The 21,183-nt window shown below is 31.4% G+C and overlaps 2 protein-coding genes across 4 annotated transcripts; one reads left to right on the top strand and one right to left on the bottom strand.

Annotated features, from left to right (window-relative positions):
• Window positions 1-7,779: 7,779 nt before the first annotated feature.
• LOC118038273 (uncharacterized) lies at window positions 7,780-11,792 on the bottom strand. Of its 2 annotated transcripts, none has more exons than XM_035044585.2 (7): window positions 11,668-11,792; window positions 10,907-11,281; window positions 10,156-10,383; window positions 9,659-10,013; window positions 9,454-9,581; window positions 9,151-9,286; window positions 7,780-8,289 (listed from the first exon to the last, which is right to left on the bottom strand). In XM_035044585.2, the coding sequence occupies exons 2-7, from the start codon at window positions 11,248-11,250 to the stop codon at window positions 8,050-8,052; spliced, it is 1,431 nt and encodes a 476-aa protein (XP_034900476.1). In that variant the 5' UTR covers window positions 11,251-11,281; window positions 11,668-11,792; the 3' UTR covers window positions 7,780-8,049. The 2 variants fall into 2 exon arrangements, with proteins under 2 accessions (XP_034900476.1, XP_034900477.1); XM_035044586.2 differs by having other exon boundaries at window positions 11,663-11,778.
• Window positions 11,793-13,799: 2,007 nt separating this feature from the next.
• LOC118038283 (uncharacterized) lies at window positions 13,800-18,087 on the top strand. 2 transcript variants are annotated; one of them, XM_035044601.2, is made up of 7 exons: window positions 13,800-14,184; window positions 14,307-14,381; window positions 14,474-14,641; window positions 15,101-15,271; window positions 15,786-15,995; window positions 17,007-17,095; window positions 17,271-18,087. In XM_035044601.2, exons 1-7 carry the CDS (start codon window positions 14,094-14,096, stop codon window positions 17,928-17,930), a joined length of 1,464 nt encoding a protein of 487 aa, XP_034900492.1. In that variant the 5' UTR covers window positions 13,800-14,093; the 3' UTR covers window positions 17,931-18,087. The 2 variants fall into 2 exon arrangements, with proteins under 2 accessions (XP_034900492.1, XP_034900491.1); XM_035044600.2 differs by having other exon boundaries at window positions 13,801-14,184; window positions 17,004-17,095.
• Window positions 18,088-21,183: the final 3,096 nt, after the last annotated feature.

The raw sequence follows: 21,183 nt of genomic DNA, 5'->3' as shown, positions 1-21,183 counted from the left end.
AAAAAGTTCCACTACAAAGATGTTGTGACAATGCATCTACTTTAAAAAAGATTCATTAAGAAATACTAAAGTTTGTTTGCTCACAAAAAAACCTTATATTCCTTATAAAACCATATTAGAAATAATAGTTGGCTCAACTTCTAGTTTTAGCAATATAGAAGAGTTTGCGGATGATAATAGTCATCCTTAGAGGAATATGGTGATGCATACTTTGATAATGAATCAAGATTATTCAAGTAAAAGTTCACGTATCATCCATTTAGATGAAGAATTGACTATAAATGCAACTAGGTTTTTTGAACTTTAGAAAGATTCTCATGAACCATTATAGAATACGTATACAACTCACTATAAATTGCCGGTCATTGTATAAATGTTTACTATCAAGTTAGATTATGGTTTAAATGAGGCCACTTACAATAGGATTCTGGAATAGGTGAAAAACATGTTACTTGAAGGGAATAACTAGAAGATAACTTTTATGTTACAAAATCCATGATAAAATCTTTTGGCTTAAAATACTAGAAAATCAATATATGTCCAAACTTTTGCATGTTATATAATGGTGATTTGCAAATTTCACCGAGTGCAAAACTTATCAGCATCTTAGTATAAACCAATTAGTTATAGAGGAAGGACACTTACATATAAGAAATTAAGATACTTCTCAATCATTTGTAAGCTATAAAGATTATTTAGGTCTCTAAAAACTGTTGAATATATCTAATGACATCATTCACATGATGAGGTAGATGGAGTCATAGTTCATTCTTCTAACAGTGAAGCTTTTAAGTAGTTTAATAGGGAATATCCTTAATTTTTCATGGAACCACAAAATATATATCTTGACTTGTGTACAAATGGATTTAATTCATTTATATTTTTTGTTACACTCTATTCTTATTGGTTAGTCATTCTAACAGCTTATAACTAGCCCTCAGGGATGTGTTGAAGTTAGAATTCATGTTATTATCTATGATCATACCTGGTCCTTACAATCTAGGTAACAATATAGAAGTTTGTCTTCAATCATCGTTGTTGATGAGTTGAATCAGTTATGGCCAGTCGGGGCTTTGACTTATGATGTCTTAAGAAAATAGAATCTTTAAATAAAGACAACTTTAATATGGGTTATAAATGACTTTCTTGTGTATGAGATGGTTTTGGGTTAGAATACACATGGAAAATTAGTTTGTCCATATTACATGGATAATAATAAGGCAATTACCTTAATAAATGGTGATAAACTTCATTTTTTTTTCACTGGAGGTTCTTGCCAAGTCATCATTGATTCAAAAATAATAAAAAGGACTTTTTGAAAGATAAAACTAGAAGAGATGTTACATTGTTGGGTGAAAAAGTGCACGATGAATTCTCTTAATACAAGGGCATTGCATTTAGTTTTTATCTTGGTAAGCAAAAATGATTTGGTTATTGTTAAATGTGAGGATTAAATATTTGACAGACATCAAATTTAAACAAGTATATTATTATGTGCTACTTAAATGTGATGAATTGAAACTTTTTATTTAGTAAGTAAAAACCACAATTATATATTTTTTTTTAAATAACTTTCTCTTATAAAATAAATTCAATTAACTTCATTATAGGCAACATTATCAATTATTGTTATCTCAAAATTCAAATGTTAGTGAATCTCAAATTTACCAATTACAAGAGGAATCATTTGCCTTATGGTTTAAAACACTCGTAAGTATTTACTAATTTGTAAATCCTAAGTTTATATATAGTTATATTTTTTCTTTGATTGTAATTGTAATCAATTGTCCAACATAGAAGTCAATGCTAGTATATTGAAATTTCTATCTTCAGGTCTTAAAAGAAAGATCAATTGTTATAATGAGTGTTTTATCAATGGATATATCTTTCATAATGAATAATATGGTGAAGTTATAAAGACCTATAAAAGTGGGGGTTTGTGTATATAGTCAAAATCAATAAGTTTGAAGTTGATTATTATAGCAAGTTACAAGAGGTTATTGAATTGTGATACTATAAGTTAGAAGATACAATGTTTTTAGTCAAATGTTATTAGTATAATACTGATAGAGAAATTAGAATAAATCATCACCATGGTTTGGTTATAATAATTAAAAGAGGTCAACTTTGCAACATTAATGATATTTTTGTTCTTACAAAACAGTGCCAACAAGTGTATTATACATACACTCTTTTATTTAGAAAGGATCATAATAGGGTTGATTATTTATCCATTGTGAAAGCCAAATTTAAAATTCATGTCTAATTTGAAGTTGCTAAAGATAACGATAATAAAGTAATTTATAGTGACCAATTTTTTACCATATAATGATATCAAATGGAGGTGTTGGTGTAAAAGGCATACCAATTTAAAGGCAACCAGTTCAAAAGCAACTAGTTCTTGACAAAGTACATCTATGTGAGAAGATTGAATTAAAAAGAACTTTAAGAACAAGGAGACCAATACTTTCTAATGATTATATTGCATACCTTCAAGAGTCTAACTTTGATGTTGGACCTAAAGATGACCTAAATTCATTTTCACAAGCCATGAATTGTGAAAGCTCTACTACGTGGTATAATGTCATGAAAGAAAAAATAGAGTGTATATCTAAAAATCAAGTTTGGTACCTCATCGAATTACAAAAAAGGATCTAAATTTGTTGGCTATAAATAGGTTTATAAAACCAAAAGAGATGCTTATGATAATATCAAACGATATAAAGCTAAACTTATAACTAAGGGTTATACTCAAAAGAAAGGCATAAACTACCATGAAATCTACCATGAAATCTTATCTTCAATTTCTAAGGATTTATTTAGAATAATAATGATATTAATAGTTTATTTTAATTTAGAGCTATATTAGATGGATGTAAAAACAACATTTCAAAATAAAAATTTAGATGATGAGGTATATATGAATCACCCTAAAGGTTTTTGTGATAACATAAATAGTCACTTATTTTGTAAGCTAAAGAAATCTATATATGAATTAAAACAAGCCTCCTAAAAGTGGTATATTAAATTTTACAATGTTATAGTATCATTTGGTTTTATTGATCCTTAAGGTTAGTAAGAGCAAATTTATCTTTTTTGTCCCATATGTAGAAGGTACTCTGTTCACAAGTAATGACTTAAGTTTGCTACATGAAATAAAGAAATTTCTTTCTTGAAACTTTGATATAAATGATTTGGTTGAAACCTTATATGTCATTGGCATAAAGATTCACATAAACAAATCTTAAAAAACATTAGAACTATCTCAAAAAGCCTATATTGAAAAGGTTTTGGAAAGATTCAAGATGTCAAATTATGCACCTTTAGTAGCACCTATTATCAAATAGGATAGATTCAATTAGAATCAATGCCCATAAAATACATTGGAAAAAAAGAAAAGCAAATGAGTAACATTTCATATGCATTTATAGTTGGCAGTTTGATGATGCATAAGTATGTTCAATACCTGACTTGGCATTCACAATAGGAATGTTGAGATCTAAAATAATTCAGGAATAGACCATTGGAAAGTTGTTAAGAAAGTCATTAAATACCTACAAAGAACTAAGGATTAGAAGTTGACTTTCAGACATACTAATCACTTTGAGAATATTGGTTATTCATATTTGGATTTTGCTGGTTGTGTAGATATAGAAAAATTTAATTTAGGATACATTTTTGTTCTTACTAAAAGAGTTGTATCTTGAAGAAGTACTAAGCAAACTATTGTTGCTTTATCTACTATGGAAGAAAAATTCATTGCATGCTATAAAGCAACGACACATGTGATACGATTAAGAAATTTTATTTATGGTTTTAAAATTATCAATTCCATATCAAGACCAATAATGATATATTGTGATAATTCAACTATAGTTTTTTTTTTTTTTAAAAAATAATAAGAGTGAAAGTTAAAACAAGTATATCGATATAAAATATCTCATTGAGAGAGAGAAAGTAAAGGAATATAAAGTGCTCATTGAGCATATTAGCACTAGGCTAATGATTTGTGGATCTCATAACTAAAGTATTTTTAGCAAAACAATATAGAGATCATGTGCATTAGATAGGTCTAGTTAACTCAATTGATGTTTGACTTTATTTTTTTTTAGTTGATTATCTAAACATTTTTATGTTATTCTTGGAGACTAAAGTGATGTTTTGTGCACATAAAATATTGTTTTCTATATCTATAGGGATATATAAAGTTAGACCCAAATGAATTATTGAAAGTTTATTCATAAAGTTTATTTGCTCATTAAGTGTTTTTTTTTTTAGGATGCAATATATTGTAATACGTGGAAGAAACTACTTGATTATACAGTGTGATTGTTATGATTCATATGTTGTATTTCTAATTTAAATATGAGTATTTCCACCTACTAGATATTTTGAACTCTATAAAGATATTATTACTTTTCAGCTGGTGTAATACAAGCCCAGTGGGAGAATATTAAAAAAAATATCGAGCCTATTGGACTTTAGTAGTAGGCCAACATATCCATGATGGATGAGAGTGTAAATGTTAGGTTATATATAAAAGGGTTCATAGTCTAGCCAAAAAGATATTAATGAAAAATCCTATGTTTTTCATCTATATAAAGTGATCCTAAAGTTTAACATATATTAAAAGACTTTTTATTTTTTACAGTAGGAAGATTTATAGAAAATTTCTTCAACACTTAATCAATCATGGCAAGAGATATGTATCATATTAGTTTTTTGTTGTGTAGATATGTCATGTTAAAATTATCTTACATCACCTCTTCAAGTATAATATTTGTCTAATTTATTTCTAAAATACATTTTATTTTAATTTTCTTTTTTACATTTATACATTACTAACATACATAATTTGAGAGTTTTTAAAAATAATTTCTTTAACTTTTGTAAGATCCCTTTCAAGTTTGTAAATATTTTTCGATTACCCATCAATATTTTTAAGGTTTTGCGAAAGAACATCAAAACTACTCAACCTCATTTTCACACCTTTCTATACAAATAATTTATTTAACGATTGCATTTCACATTTAACTAAACAAATGTAATTAATGTTTTTATAATGTCACATATCCTTTATTAACATATAATCAAACACCCTTCCCTTAACAAACAAATTAATGAATTTATAATTAAAAACTAGATATAAATAACGTAATGAATATCTATGATTGTCACATCAATTGAGTATGCATTACTATGCGTTTATAATGAGTGATAAAGTTTATTTATAAAATTAAAGTAAAATAAAGTTTTGAAGAACAGTTCCTTAATAATGCCTCTTTGAGAAATTTTTGAAACATCATGCAGAACGAAAGCTTCATCATGGTGTAAAGACTAAGTGTTGGGCAATAGGTAGCCAGCAATAATGTTGGTATTATTACCAGAGAATATACTCAGGAGAACATGAAAAGTTTTGAATTTTTTTTAACTTACTTTTGCTGATTTACCTGCCGCATATATCTCGTTCTTTATGCGTGCTCCTTCTGAAAGGCCATGTTTAGTATTTTCAAAACCAAACTTCAGAGGCCAATTGATCCTCCTACACTTCTCTTCCATTTTTTTTTTTTAAATTGGCAAGATAATAATATATTTATTAATATGGTTTAGAATAACACCGTTTCAAAAAAAAAAATTAGTGAAATAATATAGTTTGATCATATCACATTTCAAAAACACGGCATGATCAAACTCCAATTTTTAGCTTTAATCAATCGACCAGTTGAATTTAGTTGTATTAATTGGTCGACTGTTTTACACAAAATCATAATTTATTGAAGTTTTTTTTTTAAATATGTTTTATAAGTCAAAATGTACATATTTATTCAATTTGTATACTCAAGAATAAACTCCAATTAAAATTTCAAAAAGTTATTATTCACACACAGTAGCGAATGATTCTGAATAGTTTGATGTAAGTTTGTTATAACTAAATAAGAATCTACCATAAATATATTATGTGGATAGCCTAATAGATACATTTAAAGACTAGTGGAACAAATCTAGACCCAAGAGGAGGGTCTGATCTCGCTAGACCATAATAACAACTTAAAATAACCATAACTTTTGATTTAATATCGCGCTTAAATTTTTACAGGAGTTTCCGGAAGTTGTTTTCCCTCCAACAATCATTATGTTGCTATGGATATTATTAGATCTTCATATATTAAAAATCTCGTCGAGATCCTGGTTTTGACAGTTTTAAGATTTTTTTTTAGTTTTAAAACTGGTCGACTAGTTTATTGACCATTACAAATTGGTCGATAAATTGAGTCATAAATAACATAATTTAACCATGTTATATTTTATAAGCGCGACAATTATTAAATATCATTATTTTAAAGCATGACAAATATCATAGTGCTTTTATAAATAACAATATTTAATAAATATTGTGCTTCTAAAACATAATATAATCAAACTGTGTATTTCACCACAAAATTTTGCTTACGTGTTAATTTCCTTTTTTTTATTATTTTAGTGCTAATTAGCAAATTTGTGCCTTCTTTTCGGGGCATCATGGCCGTTTTCAGTCACCGCATGCGCATAAAAAGAGTTTGATTTGATAAGACAAACTTTAGCTGAAGATACAGTGAATGAATTGCCAGCATATGATTGCAGCTCCAGCACGAATGTCCCATCCAAAGCATGGAATCCTATGGATTTAGGAAATTTGTTAGTACTGGGATACCAAGGATGCGTGCCTAAGATTCAATAATTGGACCAAATAGACAACTGTAAATGGCGTATGGTCTCCTTCAACTGTTCTTAGATTCATATATCTGCACCTAACTTTATCGCAGCAGTAGTATTTGCCTGCTTCATTACCCTCGACGTCATTTGGGCAAAATAAAAATAAAAAGGCATCCACCAGAGTTTAACCGGATGTTTAGAGTTCATATACCTCCGGTGATATGCCCGCCCTGCTTAGGATGCCGGTGCTCTTTTCCATGCCTTCGGGTTTTAAATGACACTGAAGAAAGCCCAGTCAGGTTGTAAGCAGACTGCAGACCCTATCGTCGAAAAGAATTTTCCTCCTTTTTGTTATTCAAACACAAGTCAATTATTTCTGATTAATCCCACCCCCTCTCAATCCATTTATCATAATCTCAGTTTTTGTATGTATGTGTTGTAGAATGAGTGGTTATTTTTTTAAAATTGTTTTTGACTCGAAATTAAATCTAAATAATATTTTTATTTTTTTTTAATAACTATTTTTGACATAGTAATCAAAACAATTTAGGAATATAAAAAAATTAATTTAAAATTAAAAAAATTCAAGTTTTTAAAAAAATATATTTTCACTCTCAAATAAGTTCAAAAGCTTTAACTGATACCGGAGCCTAAAAGCCCCTGGCAACAACATCATTTACCAGATATCAGTGCCAGCTTCTCCAAGCATTAAACCAACGGCTAAATTGCAGGCACAACATTAATGCAGATGTCTAACAGATCATATACGTGGTATTTATAAAAAAACCATCCACATGTAACAATGAACCACAACTAGAGTTTTACCAAGTAAAAGCCATTCATCATGTTTTTGTAAAAAATAAAATTTTAAGCTTTTTTTAATTTTAATATTGATATCAAATTAAATTTTAAAAAATAAAAAATATTATTTTAATATATTTCCAAATAAAAAATATTTTGAAAAACAATATCTACAAAAAAAACAAAAACTGTGACAGTGTCAAGCATAAAGTAACGTTGATGAAGCTTTCATCAAGTCCAGAAATCCCAGATCACTACTTTCAATGGTCATTGGCAAGTTTAAACTAGTAAAAAAAATCCCAAGATTCACAGGACCTAGAACCAGGAGGTATCATCCACGGTTACATGAGAGACTCAGTAAAGGGTGAAGGGGAGTGGGATAAAAGAACAAAAATTCAGTTTCAAGGTGATGCATGTCAGTACTCTTTTAACTTTGAACCAACTACCCTGATATCTTCTAACTTCAACTTTTGGTGTCAAAAGGACCTTATATACATTCTCCGCGCGCACCAAAATTGCAGGGGAGCTTGTTGCTTCCGCCATCCAACACTTAATTTAGAAGCCAAAGAAGCCAAGCTCGCTGGCCTTTTCCTTCTCAAAGGTCTCAAAGTACTGATAAATTATTGTAACTGCGAGTAGTATTCCTGTTCCTGAGCCGATAGCTCCCATGAAATCTGCCAACACTGTCAGTGCACCAATGCAAATGCCTCCAAAAGCTGCGGCAGTGGGTATGTAACGGTTCAACTCTTTCTGTAAGTTGGACTCGCGATGCCCCGGCATAACCATTTGTTGTTCCTGCATAACCAAGCTATGTTAATGAACATGTGGATCTGATAAAACCAGCTGATTATCTAGACCAACTGAATACCCGTGACTCCATGACTCCCTGTAAATTGAACTTTCTTAATTTACGAGAAAACAAAAACATGATGAGATTCGGGTAGTGCTTGAGGGCAGGAGCTAATGGGCTACTAGAGAAAAAACAAAACATTAATCCTGTCAATATATTTGAAAGATGCAATATCACTAATCACAGCTAGCAATAAAAGACATCGTCCAAACAAACAAGGAATTTAATTAATATAGAAAAATTTGTTTTATTTGAAAATACCTGCAGATAGCCATCACTATTACTAGCTCGCTTCAGATAAAGAAAAATGCAGAGAAACAGGCAAAAACTTTTATCCAGTGTTACCATGTTAAAGTAGACAAATCAAGCCAGGAAAAGCATATACTGCTCTCAATTTCACAAGAGTTATTACTCATTTTTGCACTTGCTGTTTTATTTTCTAATTATTTCTTTAATAAATATTAATAAATATTTAATTTATTTCTTTAAATTAATATTCTTTAATTGATATTTAATTAATAATTACAAAATTACAAAAGGAAAAGAGAGTATTAGAATAATAAATAAGAGCAGAAATTCTCTTATATCCACTCCCTTGACTACCCAAGGAGGACAGCCAAATTCACAAAGACTTCAAGAGACCTGTCCCAAACAATGGAGCAAAAACCTAATGATAAGAATGCGGCCTGAATAAAGAGTAAAACTGAAAGATTGTGCACCACAAAAGCCAAAAATATGTGCTGTGCCAGAAGCATAGTAAAAGTTATGTTCACCATAGAACATATGAAATAAAAATGTCCACATACCTTGAGCTGCTTGGCTACATCTCTAGCAGATGATCCAGATACTTCAATCCACGTTTTTGAGAAGAGAGCACATGCTGACAACATAAACACAAAATAGAAAAGTGCATGGAAAGGATTTGCTGCCATATCAGCTAAGCTGCAAAAGATTAGTAAGGACAAGTTAGCTAGCGATAGCATTGCCAACAGCAAAGGGTTGGGAAGCAATTACAGGGCAGAAAAATTATTCATGAACCAATATAAGTGCAGATATACAAAATAATAAGACAAACAAATATGGAATTGAAAAAAAACAATCTTAATCACCTTGAGGGTGCAGTAATATAATATGCAAGGCCACCAACAGGGACAAACTGACCACCTGAATATTCAGATTCCTTCCATTTGCCCAAAAGATTCACAAGGAAGTTTCCACTGTATCTCCTGTACAACAACTGTAAACAAGCAAATTAACAGAAGAACTTGAAAACCAAATTTCAAGCAGAACATAAAACCATATAACCCTCAGTACCTGGGAGATGAAGTACAGGTTCGATACAAGAGCAGACTGCAAAATAATGGGCATGTTAGAGGTGTAGAACAGCTTGATCGGATATGAACCCTGCTGCCCACGAGCATTCTTTGACCTTACAGGTAAAACCACACGGAACCCTTGGAAGTAGATGACAATAAGAAAGATCAAGACTGTAGCGAGAAGATTTGTCACATTTGGAAGATTCTGCCGGTAAAATGCCTCTCGGAGAGCACGAACTTTGTCTGTTCGGGTTATCAGCAGATGGAATAAAGCAATGACAGCTCCTTCAAATTCAGCACCACGCCCACTATTGATGGTGGTTGGACTAAATGCTTTCCAAATAATGTTTTCACTGAAAATGAATGACTCTTTAAGTATCCAAATTTTGGTAGAGATGTTAAAGATAAACTCCCCAAAGCACTCCAATCTCACAACAATCAACATAGAGAAGGAAATTTCAAAAGTGGATCCATAAACTAAAGAATGGAACTCACCAGATATTGGTTGCTATGAAAAGGGAAATTCCAGAGCCTAAACCGTATCCTTTCTGAAGAAGCTCATCCAAACATATCACAATGATCCCAGCAAAACAAAGCTGAATGATGATAAGAATGGCATTTCCTACCCCAAGTTGGCCAACACTGCCATACATCCCTGAGAGCACATATGCCACCGCTTCACCAACAGCTATCAGGATACCTAGCAACTTCTGCGCACCGTTTCTGGGAGAAGAAAGCACTCAACATGACAATGTAAAGAGCCCAAGCAAGTTGCATTTTCCACATAATGTAAAAGATAACACCCCTTAGTGTTTGTTAACATGGGAGAGCCCCAAGTAGCACAAGTATTCATATGAAATGAACATTATCATCTTAGAGATTGAGTGAAAATGCAGTTCAATTAACTGCAAAACTTCAGCCAACAAAAATTAATAAACTACCCTAATTTATACATTTTAAAATATAATATCAAGTAGCTGATATCTCTAAGTGGATTTTAGACATCTTGTAGCTTTTTCCTAGTTCATTGTTCACAGAAAAACCATTACCATAATCTGGGATTGCGAACCCACTGGTAATAAGCAACGAAACACGAGCAATTCAGCGAGGGTGGAGACATGCATATTAAGGTAATACATAGAAGAAGACACTCTACAAGGCCCCTATCACAGAATGTACATGGAAGGCAGAGCAACTTCTACTGGAATAGCAATCCACATGAATTTAGCCACACAAAGATACTCACAATAGTGCACGATCTTCACGGACGTTGTTGTCCACTTCAATGATCTTTGAGCCAGCAAGCAGTTGCATTACTAGCCCAGATGTCACAATTGGAGTGATACCAAGCTCCATGACAGTACCACGGTTGGATGCAAGAATAACACGCATCCAGTAGAAAGGATCAGCACCGGTTGTCGAATGAATGCCATACAATGGGAGTTGACTGCACACCAAGAAAATAAAAAGAGCAATCACGGTGTATATGACCTTCTCACGAAAGGGAATTTTTCTGTCAGCACTCTGAACTTCAGGAAGAAATGACAGAAATGGTCTGACAAGATGAAGCACCCTAAATCCACCTCCCATCTTCCTTTCTTTTCCCCCCTAGCTATTCAGCCTATAACCACATAACAGCAACAGACAGATTTAATTAGCCAATTAATTAATTAAATCAGGATGATAAATATCACACAATCAACATTAAAATAAAAACAATATTTACTAAAAGGAATAAAGATTTCAAAAATCAAGCTTAATATGAAGATCCAATTCAATCTCAAACAGCCCAAACCAACAGATCTGTACATGCATGCATCCATCAAATAATTTGGTAGCTCTCTGTTTGGATTCCGGGAAAGCAAGATAAAATTTCATGCTCAGATCTCTTAAGAAATGAAAATAACAAACGTGTTTCAGATCAAATTATATCACACGGACTCAATAAGATCGGATCGAAAAAAAAATTATAAGAGTAGATCTTGAGATCGGAGAGACTAACCGTACCGTAGAGAAACGTAAACTATGCGTGTAGAGAGAAGAAGGCGAGTTGCGAAAGGTGAAAGGTGGTTTTTTTGGTTTTAACGTTAGGGTTTTGATAGAGAGTGGTCACGTGGCCTAGAGGCCACGAGGCCACACGAATAAATGAATGACACGTGTTAAGTTACGTGGATATAACTTATGGGGAGACGGCGTGTTTGACTGACCTGGTTTATCTGGTAAAAATATAGCACATTTGCTCATAAATTTTATATGTTTAATTAGCGTGCTCAATTGTTTTAGAAATGCAGGAAAAAACATAGAGGTGAAGTTTTTTTAAAAAAAATCTTGTTTGAAAACCAAATAAAAATAGAGAAATATTTTATTAAATAATATCTTAAAAATATTTTTAGTTAATTGAAGACCGAGCATCCAAAACATATTTTTAATTAATCTATTTCAATTACTTTAAATTTAAATTAAAAAAAAAAAAAGAGAGAGAGAGAAAGAATCAGATACACATGCTTGACTTTTCTAAAAAAAACATTTCCCACTCCAAAAAGATGGATTGACTTCTTTTATTTATTTATTTATTTTAAATCTTGAAGTAATATTATTTGACCGAGCATTACATCGGTCTAGGTTTTATTAACAACAAAAAACAAAAAAATCGTGTAGTGTTTTTAACTACACTTGCATTATAGCATACGAGTAAAAACATTATAAATTATAATAGTAATTTTTTCTTTGCCTTAATTTTTTCTATTCGGGTCATTTAACTTCTTCTTTTTTCATTTTGACTCTTATATATTGCTTTAATTAGGGATTGTACTTGATAATTTGTGTTGATATGTTTTTTATAAAGTTATTTACGTGTAAAAAAACATTTTAATATTGAGTTAATACTTATTTTTGTAAAAAAATCAGTTTCAATATTTATAAAAATTTAAAATTAAAAGGAACAAAATTGAAAATTAGGAGAAAATGAAGCTTTTTTCACCCAACACAGTTTTATTCCTTTCGACATGCTGACTGTTAATCTTTAATGATAGCTCAATCAACATAACTATTTTTTTTATAATGTTTTTTTTTTATTCATTTTTATTTTATAGTTCTCTACTTACATAATTATTAACAAATTCTAATATTAACAAATTCCAATATTACACCATTCATGATAAATAAATAAATAAATAAAACGGTAAATCGATGCCTACGACATTTCATAAGCACCAAATCTAAATATATAACAAGTGTTGTTTGTAGATGATTTAAAAGTAATTTATCATTGTATTATAAGTTAATTTTCAAATTATATATTATTTTTTTGTAGATATTGTCATTAAAATGGAAGAAAATATTATCACATTGGAAAGTTAAACATCGCATGGTTTACTTTAAAAGAATTGAAAAAAATGAATTAATCATGTGATTAAAATTGAATTAGTTTCATATTAATTAATTTCTTAAAAGAAATAAATAGGGTGGGATTTGAGTTCATTATATAAGGATATTTTCCTTATTTCTAATAGGTAACAAAAGGATACATCATTATTATTATTATTATTATTATCCATTCATTCATTTTTTTTTCAAAATAAGTTCCTATTCTTTTAATTTTGGCATTATAGGTCATGTGGTATAATAGTCTGTTACATTTATATATTTATTTGTGTAATTTTCAAAATTTTAATGTAACAATGGATTACGTAAAAAATCTATATAATAAATCATTAAATGATTATTAATCATGTTAAGGATCTAATTGTAAAAACAAATCATCATAAAGACTAAATTGCAATTTTTATAAACTTACAATGACAAAATTTCAAGTAAGGATCAATTTGGTTAATAACAATAAAATATAGAGACTAAAATAAATCTCTTGAAAACTACAAGGACTAAAATGAGACTTTATATTATATTAATACGGTGAATCATCTTATTATATTATATTAGTTGTTTTTATTACATTCATGGCATATTTTCTCGAAGAAGATGAACCCAAAAAAAAAAATACCACAAAGGTAAATAGGATAACCAATGAAGAGTATCTATGGCAACGATTTACAATCAGACTTCATTAATGGTGGAGCCCAACGTAGAACATCCCAACAATCTCTTTACTTTGCCCTCCTCCTCCTTTCACTTTCTATTTATCTTTTAGTGGCCTCTTAAAAAAAAAAAAAAAAAACATGCGAAGAGAGATGGCAGAAAAAAGAAAAGAAAAGAAAAGCAAGAAAGGTCCTTTACCACTCACTGCTCGGTGAGCTAGCTAAGTAACAGCTACAACGCAGAGTGTTGCCAAAAACAGTGTCAGTTCCGTTTTTCTTGATAATCTAACCAGGAAACTTTAGTACCAGTGAGAGTACTACTAACAGCAGTACTAACCCCTCTCTCTCTCTTTCTATATGAGTGTATCTTGAGGTGGTTTTGTTTGGAGAGAGAGAGCTATGAGAAGATCCCATTCCTACCATACTTTAGTACTAGCAGTTCTTTCTTTAGCTTGTACATTTCAGTTCCAAGCTCATGCTGCTCCTCCAGGTTTTTCTTTTTTATCTTGTTCTTTTGGCTACTTTTGATCTGTTTTATTTAATGGGGTTTGCTTATTTTCTTTGATTCTTCACTCATTTTGTGGTTTTTTTTCCCGGTATTTGGGTGCTTAGCGCCGTTGGTTAAGCACTTGTCTTCTCTTCTCAAATGGACCACCACCGTGGCATCCTTGAAAACACCCCAATCAGGTTCACTTGAATTACTTGTTTTTCTTCTTTGTGTTTTTGTTATTTCATGATCAAGCTTTATGATAATTTTGCGGCTTGTTGTTTTGCTACAGATGAGAATGTTCTTCAATTTGAGGATGGATACTTAGTTGAGACTGTTGTAAGAGGAAATGCAATGGGAGTGGTTCCTTACAAAATCCGCTTATCTGAAGATGGTGAACTATATGCTGTCGATGAAATTAATAGCAACGTTGTTAAGATCACTCCACCTTTGTCCCAATGTATGTATGTTTGATGCTTTCCTTTCTTTTGTTTTAGTTTATTGATTTTAAGCTGTGTTTGAATGCTGTGAAAATCTGTCAAGACAACCAACATATTGCTGAAGTTATGGTTCTTTTAGTTTAATATTCCGGGGCCAGAAAATAGCAGATAAATCTTTTAATTAAGCATAATTCTACTTTGCTGCAAACAGACATCGAACTAGATGTATCAATGGGCCTGCTATTGTTGGCTTTCTCAAAAAGTAAAATGAGATTAAAGAATTCTTATTTGTGCATTTGCTCCTTTAAGAGCAACCTAGTTTATGTTCTAACTCTGCAAGATCAATATGATACCCGCTTTCCACTGAGTGAGAAAACGGGAATTCTATATGCAATAAATAAATGAAGACTTGGATTTGAGCTATAGAGTTCGATGGATTTTCCTGTTTTGATTTCTAATTTTACTTCTTATTTTTGCAGATAGTAGAGCAAGATTGGTGGCCGGCTCATTTCAGGGTTATACAGGACATATTGACGGAAAACCAAACGAAGCTCGTTTTAATCATCCCAGAGGTCTAACCATGGATGATAGAGGAAACATATACGTTGCCGATACTTTGAATCATGCCATCAGAAAGATTGGAGATGCAGGTATCAAGAGCTTGCACTAGATGCAAAGTTGTAAATATTAGTGTTCTTCCTTTTTTGGTGCATGTAAAAAGGATGCAATTCAACTACATATATGTTGTGTTTGGCATTGCCTGTGGGAACAAATTTTGAGAAGTAGCTTCTCCATAACCATAGTTTTGGATGTCTTTGGTTTTCCTACCGATCATACTGCATTTCTAAGTTATAACCAAACATTTTTGGGTTTCTATCTGTTCCCTGCTTACCTTTATTGGTCACAGCTAAGAGTTCTTTACTTTAAGTCATGGTTTTGGGTTGAAAAGGCCTTTATCGTAGCTCAACTCAATGCCAAAATTACTCATAAGGGGTATACTTCCATACAGAGTTGCAGACATGTGATCAGTTTTGACAATCTGTGACTAGTTATATTGGTATAGCTGAGTGCACTAAAATTTAAAAAATCTTGATTGTCAAAAGTTGAATATTTGAGTGTATATGGTGGAATAAAGATATCAACAACTTTGGAAATTATTTGCAGGTGTCACAACCATTGCTGGGGGGAAATCAAACGTTGCAGGTTTTAGAGATGGACCCAGTGAAGATGCCAAGTTCTCAAATGATTTTGATGTGGTGTATGTTCACTCTATCTGTTCCTTGTTAGTTATTGATAGAGGAAATGCTGCGCTTCGACAAATCTCTCTCAACCAAGAGGATTGTGATTATCAGTCCAGTTCATTTACCATGACAGGTTTGAATTCATACCATTTGTTACCACCTTTTCTTTTTTAAAGATGGAGCAGTGATCAAGTCATGTTTTTGGTTTATAGTATTAGCTTGCTTGAACTTTATCTCGAACAGTCCATCTTGGCATTAATAGAACACAATTCAAGCCAGGAACTATTAATAGAACACAATTTAAGTTTTGAATTTCAACTTTACCAGACTAGTCTCTAGTTCGACCTTGGCATGGATTAATCATTGATAACAAATGTGTAATATGGTAGTTGATTGCATGGTAGGTGTTTAGTTTATTGTAGTGAAGAGTTTATACACATCCAACCAATAGAGTGCACACAGGTGACAGCAATAGAAAGCAATAGACTAGCTAACAAAACAAGGTGTTGGAATGTTTTCTTTGATTGTCTATGCCATTGCTGCACTCTGAATTTTTCTTTGCATGATTGAATCTTTAGCTTAGTGTCAAGATATGCTCAATTTTCACATAATTTGCAACTCCCTAGTGCAACACCACCTCGGAAACAGGAAGCTAGTAAAAGATAATGAGCTATGGAACCAAAATACCTACTCTGATGTAGGATTTGGTTGCTTCATGCTGTTTAACCTTTTTAGTTATGCAGTCAATGATCCCATTGTCATTAAACTCCTGTAGAAAGATTGTGCAATGCATGGTTATTTTTCAATTAATGTCACCTGGTCTTTTTTTGATGCAAGTTATCTCCCAGGCATGTGCTAATGATCCTAGAAATGTGAGGAATGATTTGGTTCAGAAACCAAGAAAATGATTGCATTTTGGTTTCAACGTTAAATTTCCAAGTCTCATGCTCATTGCCCAAGGCCCCAAGCATCTCTCCTTCTCCCAACCCAACTTATTTTTATTTTTTTACAGCAGGCATTTTGTTTTGTTGTAATATGACTTTGTGAGATAAATGGAATTAAACACCATTTTACATCACTTGGATTTTGAATCCATTTGGGAATATCCCTTACTGACTGAAGTACTTCGTGAATCTTTTAGAAGATGTGCTTATGGTCATTGGTGCTGTCCTGATTGGATATGCTACGTGCATGCTTCAGCTGGGGTTTGGGTCTTCTTCCTCCTCAAGAATGGTATCAGTCTTACTTTTGTTGGATTTCTCATTTTTTGTCTGATTTCCTCGAAATGGTTAAACTGAAAATTTTAAATGTGTACTTATTTCATCCTTACGTGTTTTCAGTTGCTTCATAGTGTTCTTCCTCTTCAATTCTTCTTGTCCTGTTAGCTAAATCAAATCTTATAATGCAGCAACAATCTTCAGAGAGTGAATATAAAGAGAAATCAAGTAAGGAGAAACCGATTCCTGTTGTGGACAACATGAAAGAGGAGCCCAACTGGCCATCTTTTGGACAGCTTTTCATTGATCTGTCTAAGCTTGCTCTTGAAGCATTGGTTGGTGTACTCCTCTCTTTTATTCCTTCTTGGTACAGACCAGGTGGAGCAAGAAAAGACCTCACCCCATTGAAAGATTCTCTAATTATGCCTGACGATGGAGTTGAGCCTCCATCAGTTCAACCTCCATCAGTTCAAAGGCCGAGTACTCCTGCTCCTATATCTGAAAATCGCCAGGTCCATACTCCAACTACAAGTGATAAGTACTCGGAAATGAAGCTACCGAAGATCAAGTCTGCCAGTTTTAAGGATCCTTCTCCGTTGAGCAAGCACCGGTCTTCAAAACAACAAGAATACGCAGAATTCTATGGATCAGGTGAGGTTCCTTCTCATGGCAGGTCAAAGAGCCACAAAGAAAAATCAAGACATCGCCAACGAGATAAGAGTGGAGAGGTAGTTTTTGGAGCTGCGGGGGCTGAGCCAAAACCTGCTGAGAAGATTCCTGTGGATTACAACAGTCCAAAATTCAACCATTACAATAACAGAAGCAAGTATGGATCTGACAGTTTGTATTGATTTTGATAGTCTAGTGCTCTCACTCAGTAGCCAACCCCTGTACTCCCTGCCTCAGCTCTGCTTGTTTTTTCGCTCCAACATTTTTGTACCCTTATGTCTGTCATTGAGCTAAAAATCTAATCCAAATGAAAACTTGTAAGCAAGTATTTTTATGTTAGACATGCATAAAATAGCTCAGAATATTTCTTAAACTGGCTGCTGCTACATAATCGATCTGCAGCTGATAGGGAGCATTCGACGGTGGAGCTGCTGGTAGTCCAGAGGGGAAGTGATCATGCATTCCTCCTCCCGGAAGCATATTTCTGATAAGAAAGAAGCCGTGCAAAGGTTGAGCATCTTTAGCAGACCCATTTTGCTTTCTTTACGCAGTCAGCCTTTTAAATCTACAAAACTTACATAGTATATGCTCTGGAATCTGGATAACCTTGATGTATCACGTTTACAGAGTGCAATAGCTTGGCATTGATGCATGCCAGATGACAAATTTACAAGTCAGATGCATCATAAAACAGTCCAGTTCATCATCATTTAACAGAAGTTTCCTCCGAGCAAATGTGGAAGGAGGCGCAGCGATGAGAGTCCATAACTATAGTTGGATTGCATAACTTCTGCTTGGAATCCACCCCACTTTTTGTGTTTTCATCAACTGAAAGACAGATTAAAAAAAACCTGAACTAAAAATAAAAAAGAACAAAAAAGAACACTACTTCATCGTTCGCAAATGCATGCAATTAGAGTTGGTTTGTTATTACAGTGGTGATTACTTTTTTGTTTGAAAATGTACTGAAATGATTTTTTTTTGTTTTTGTTAATTTATTTTTAATATCAATATATTAAAATTATTTTAAAAAATAAAAAATAATTTAAAGTAAAATTATTTTTTTAAAAGTAACTTTAAAACATAAAAACTCAATTGTTTTTTATGTTTTCATTAACTGAAAGATAGATTAAAAAAACCTGAACCTAAAAAATAAAAAAACACTACTTTTTTGTTTGTAATTGCAGCATTTAGAACCGGTATGATATTTTGGTAATAATTATTTTTTAAAGTGTTATTTGCTCAAAAATGTATCGAAACGATTTTTTTAAAAAAAATTATTTTTGATATCAATACATTAAAACGATTTGAAAACATAAAAAAATTAATTTAAAAAAAATATATTTTTTTTTAAAATGTTTTTAAAACGTAAAACATCATGTGTTTGGGAATATGGTAGCGATTACTTTTCAAAGTGTTTTTCATTCCAAAAAACATCAAAATAAAAAAAAAAATTATTTTTGACATCAACACATTAAAATGATATGAAAATATCAAAAAATAATTAATTTAAAGTAAAGAAAAAAATAAAATAAACATTCAAATTTTTTAAATGTGCTTCCGAAACTCAATGCCAAAGAGCTTATAATTAATGTTTTTACATTTCAAAAACGCTTTTGAAAAAAAAAATAAATTTTTTATTTATAAATTATTTTTTTGTATTTTTCAAATTGTTTTTAGGTGCTAATATTAAAAATAAAATTTAAATATATATATATTATATATATATATATTATTTTAAAATATTTCTAAAAACAAAAATATTTTTAAAAACATCTATTCACACCATAATTTCAATAAAAATACTTTATAAAGTATAAAAGATGAAGTCATCTTGCTGAAGTGACAGTAGAATCATTATATAATAGCAAATATTGGGATTGATGTTTGGACGGTTACATAAAACAACAAGATCGAAAGAGGTGGGACTGATGTGAATCGAACCTTTGTTCCAGAGAGGTTTCAGTGGTATGCATGTGATGAAGGCAAGAACTCTTTTGCAGGGTTGGTCGTCTCTAGCTAGATGCGGCACCGTGGGCAGATACTTTTCACGTGTAAGAGATAACTGTGATGCGCTGGTAGGTTTTCGCGTTGAAAATACACGGCGAGTCAAACTCTTCCAAGGGGAGCTACCCACCGGCCACCACCATGTTTTCTTTTTAATGATTTTTTTTTTTTTTTTGCAACAGTAAGAAATATTCTTTATTAACTTATACTAAATTAAAATTAAAATAAATTAAAGGGTGTTGTGATTTGTTTTTATTTGAATTTGATCTTTCTGTTTTTTCTATTGGATTCGTCATAGTTATTTGTTTTTTACTGAATTCCAAGCTGGAAAAAAAAATTCAGTCCCTTTTATTTGCTAACATTAAGGACTGATTTGCATGGTTAATATGAATTTTTTTTTGTCTCTTAACTTTTTTTTCTTCTAAATGGATTCTTTTATATTGAATTTATTTGTGGTTTGATATGGTATTTTGTTTTAATTATCTTGATACAGGGATTTTGCAACATCAGAAGAAATTTCTAGCACTCAGTTTTGCAAAATAAAATAAAATTTAGCTAAGAATATCATGATTAGACCATGAATTTGGTACTCTAACTCAATTGGGTATAGGTCAAGTTATTTTGACATGTTTTAAATTATATTTTTTTTCTATTGTGTTCTTCAACTTTTAATTTATTAGAAATTGAACTTCAAGTTTTTTTTTTTTCATTTTATTTTTTATAAATTATCACGTTCTCGTTTAATTTCTACTTCATTCACCAAATAAAATCATAGAGATCTTTAAAGAATATTTGAATGATATCTTTCCATGATATTGGTAAACATTCAATTTATGAGTTGATCATTGCTAATTTTTTTTGTTAGTTAATTCATTATTGTTGTATTTTTTTATTATATTATTAAATTAACTAGTCAAGCTTATTAAATTCTGTCAAGCCAATGTCCCGGCTGTTAAATTTTTTTTTAGGAATGTTTGGGCAACTCAAGTCTCAGATTTCTTTTGTTTTTTTTTACATTAAAAACAATTTACCCCGACTTGTGACGTGGTGAGAACCCCTTATCTAGTTAATATCTACATATGATCTCATGTACGTATACATCATGCTAGTTTGAATGCTAGACTTATGAACTTAGAAAGGAGGACAAAAAAAAAAAAAAAAAAAACTCTTTATTGACCAATCCCTTGAGATTATCATTTGATATTTGCTGTTCCCATGCTTTCACCGTCGATCCTTTTACTTCTTTCCAAAGAAACATGCATAAATTTGGCAATGCTATTTCAACATAAAAACAAAAGAAAGTGAATAAAAATCCCGGGGAAAATAATGCTAATGCTAATTTCACCAACTAATGAATCTCATAAATTTATTATGTGCAGGGTATCGCTGTGTTTTAGAGAGCCTAATCCTAATAAAAAATGTTCTTGA

This window comes from Populus alba, chromosome 11, assembly GCF_005239225.2.
Source record: "Populus alba chromosome 11, ASM523922v2, whole genome shotgun sequence".
NCBI lineage: Eukaryota > Viridiplantae > Streptophyta > Magnoliopsida > Malpighiales > Salicaceae > Populus > Populus alba.
This window is presented reverse-complemented; position numbering and strand designations above follow the sequence as displayed.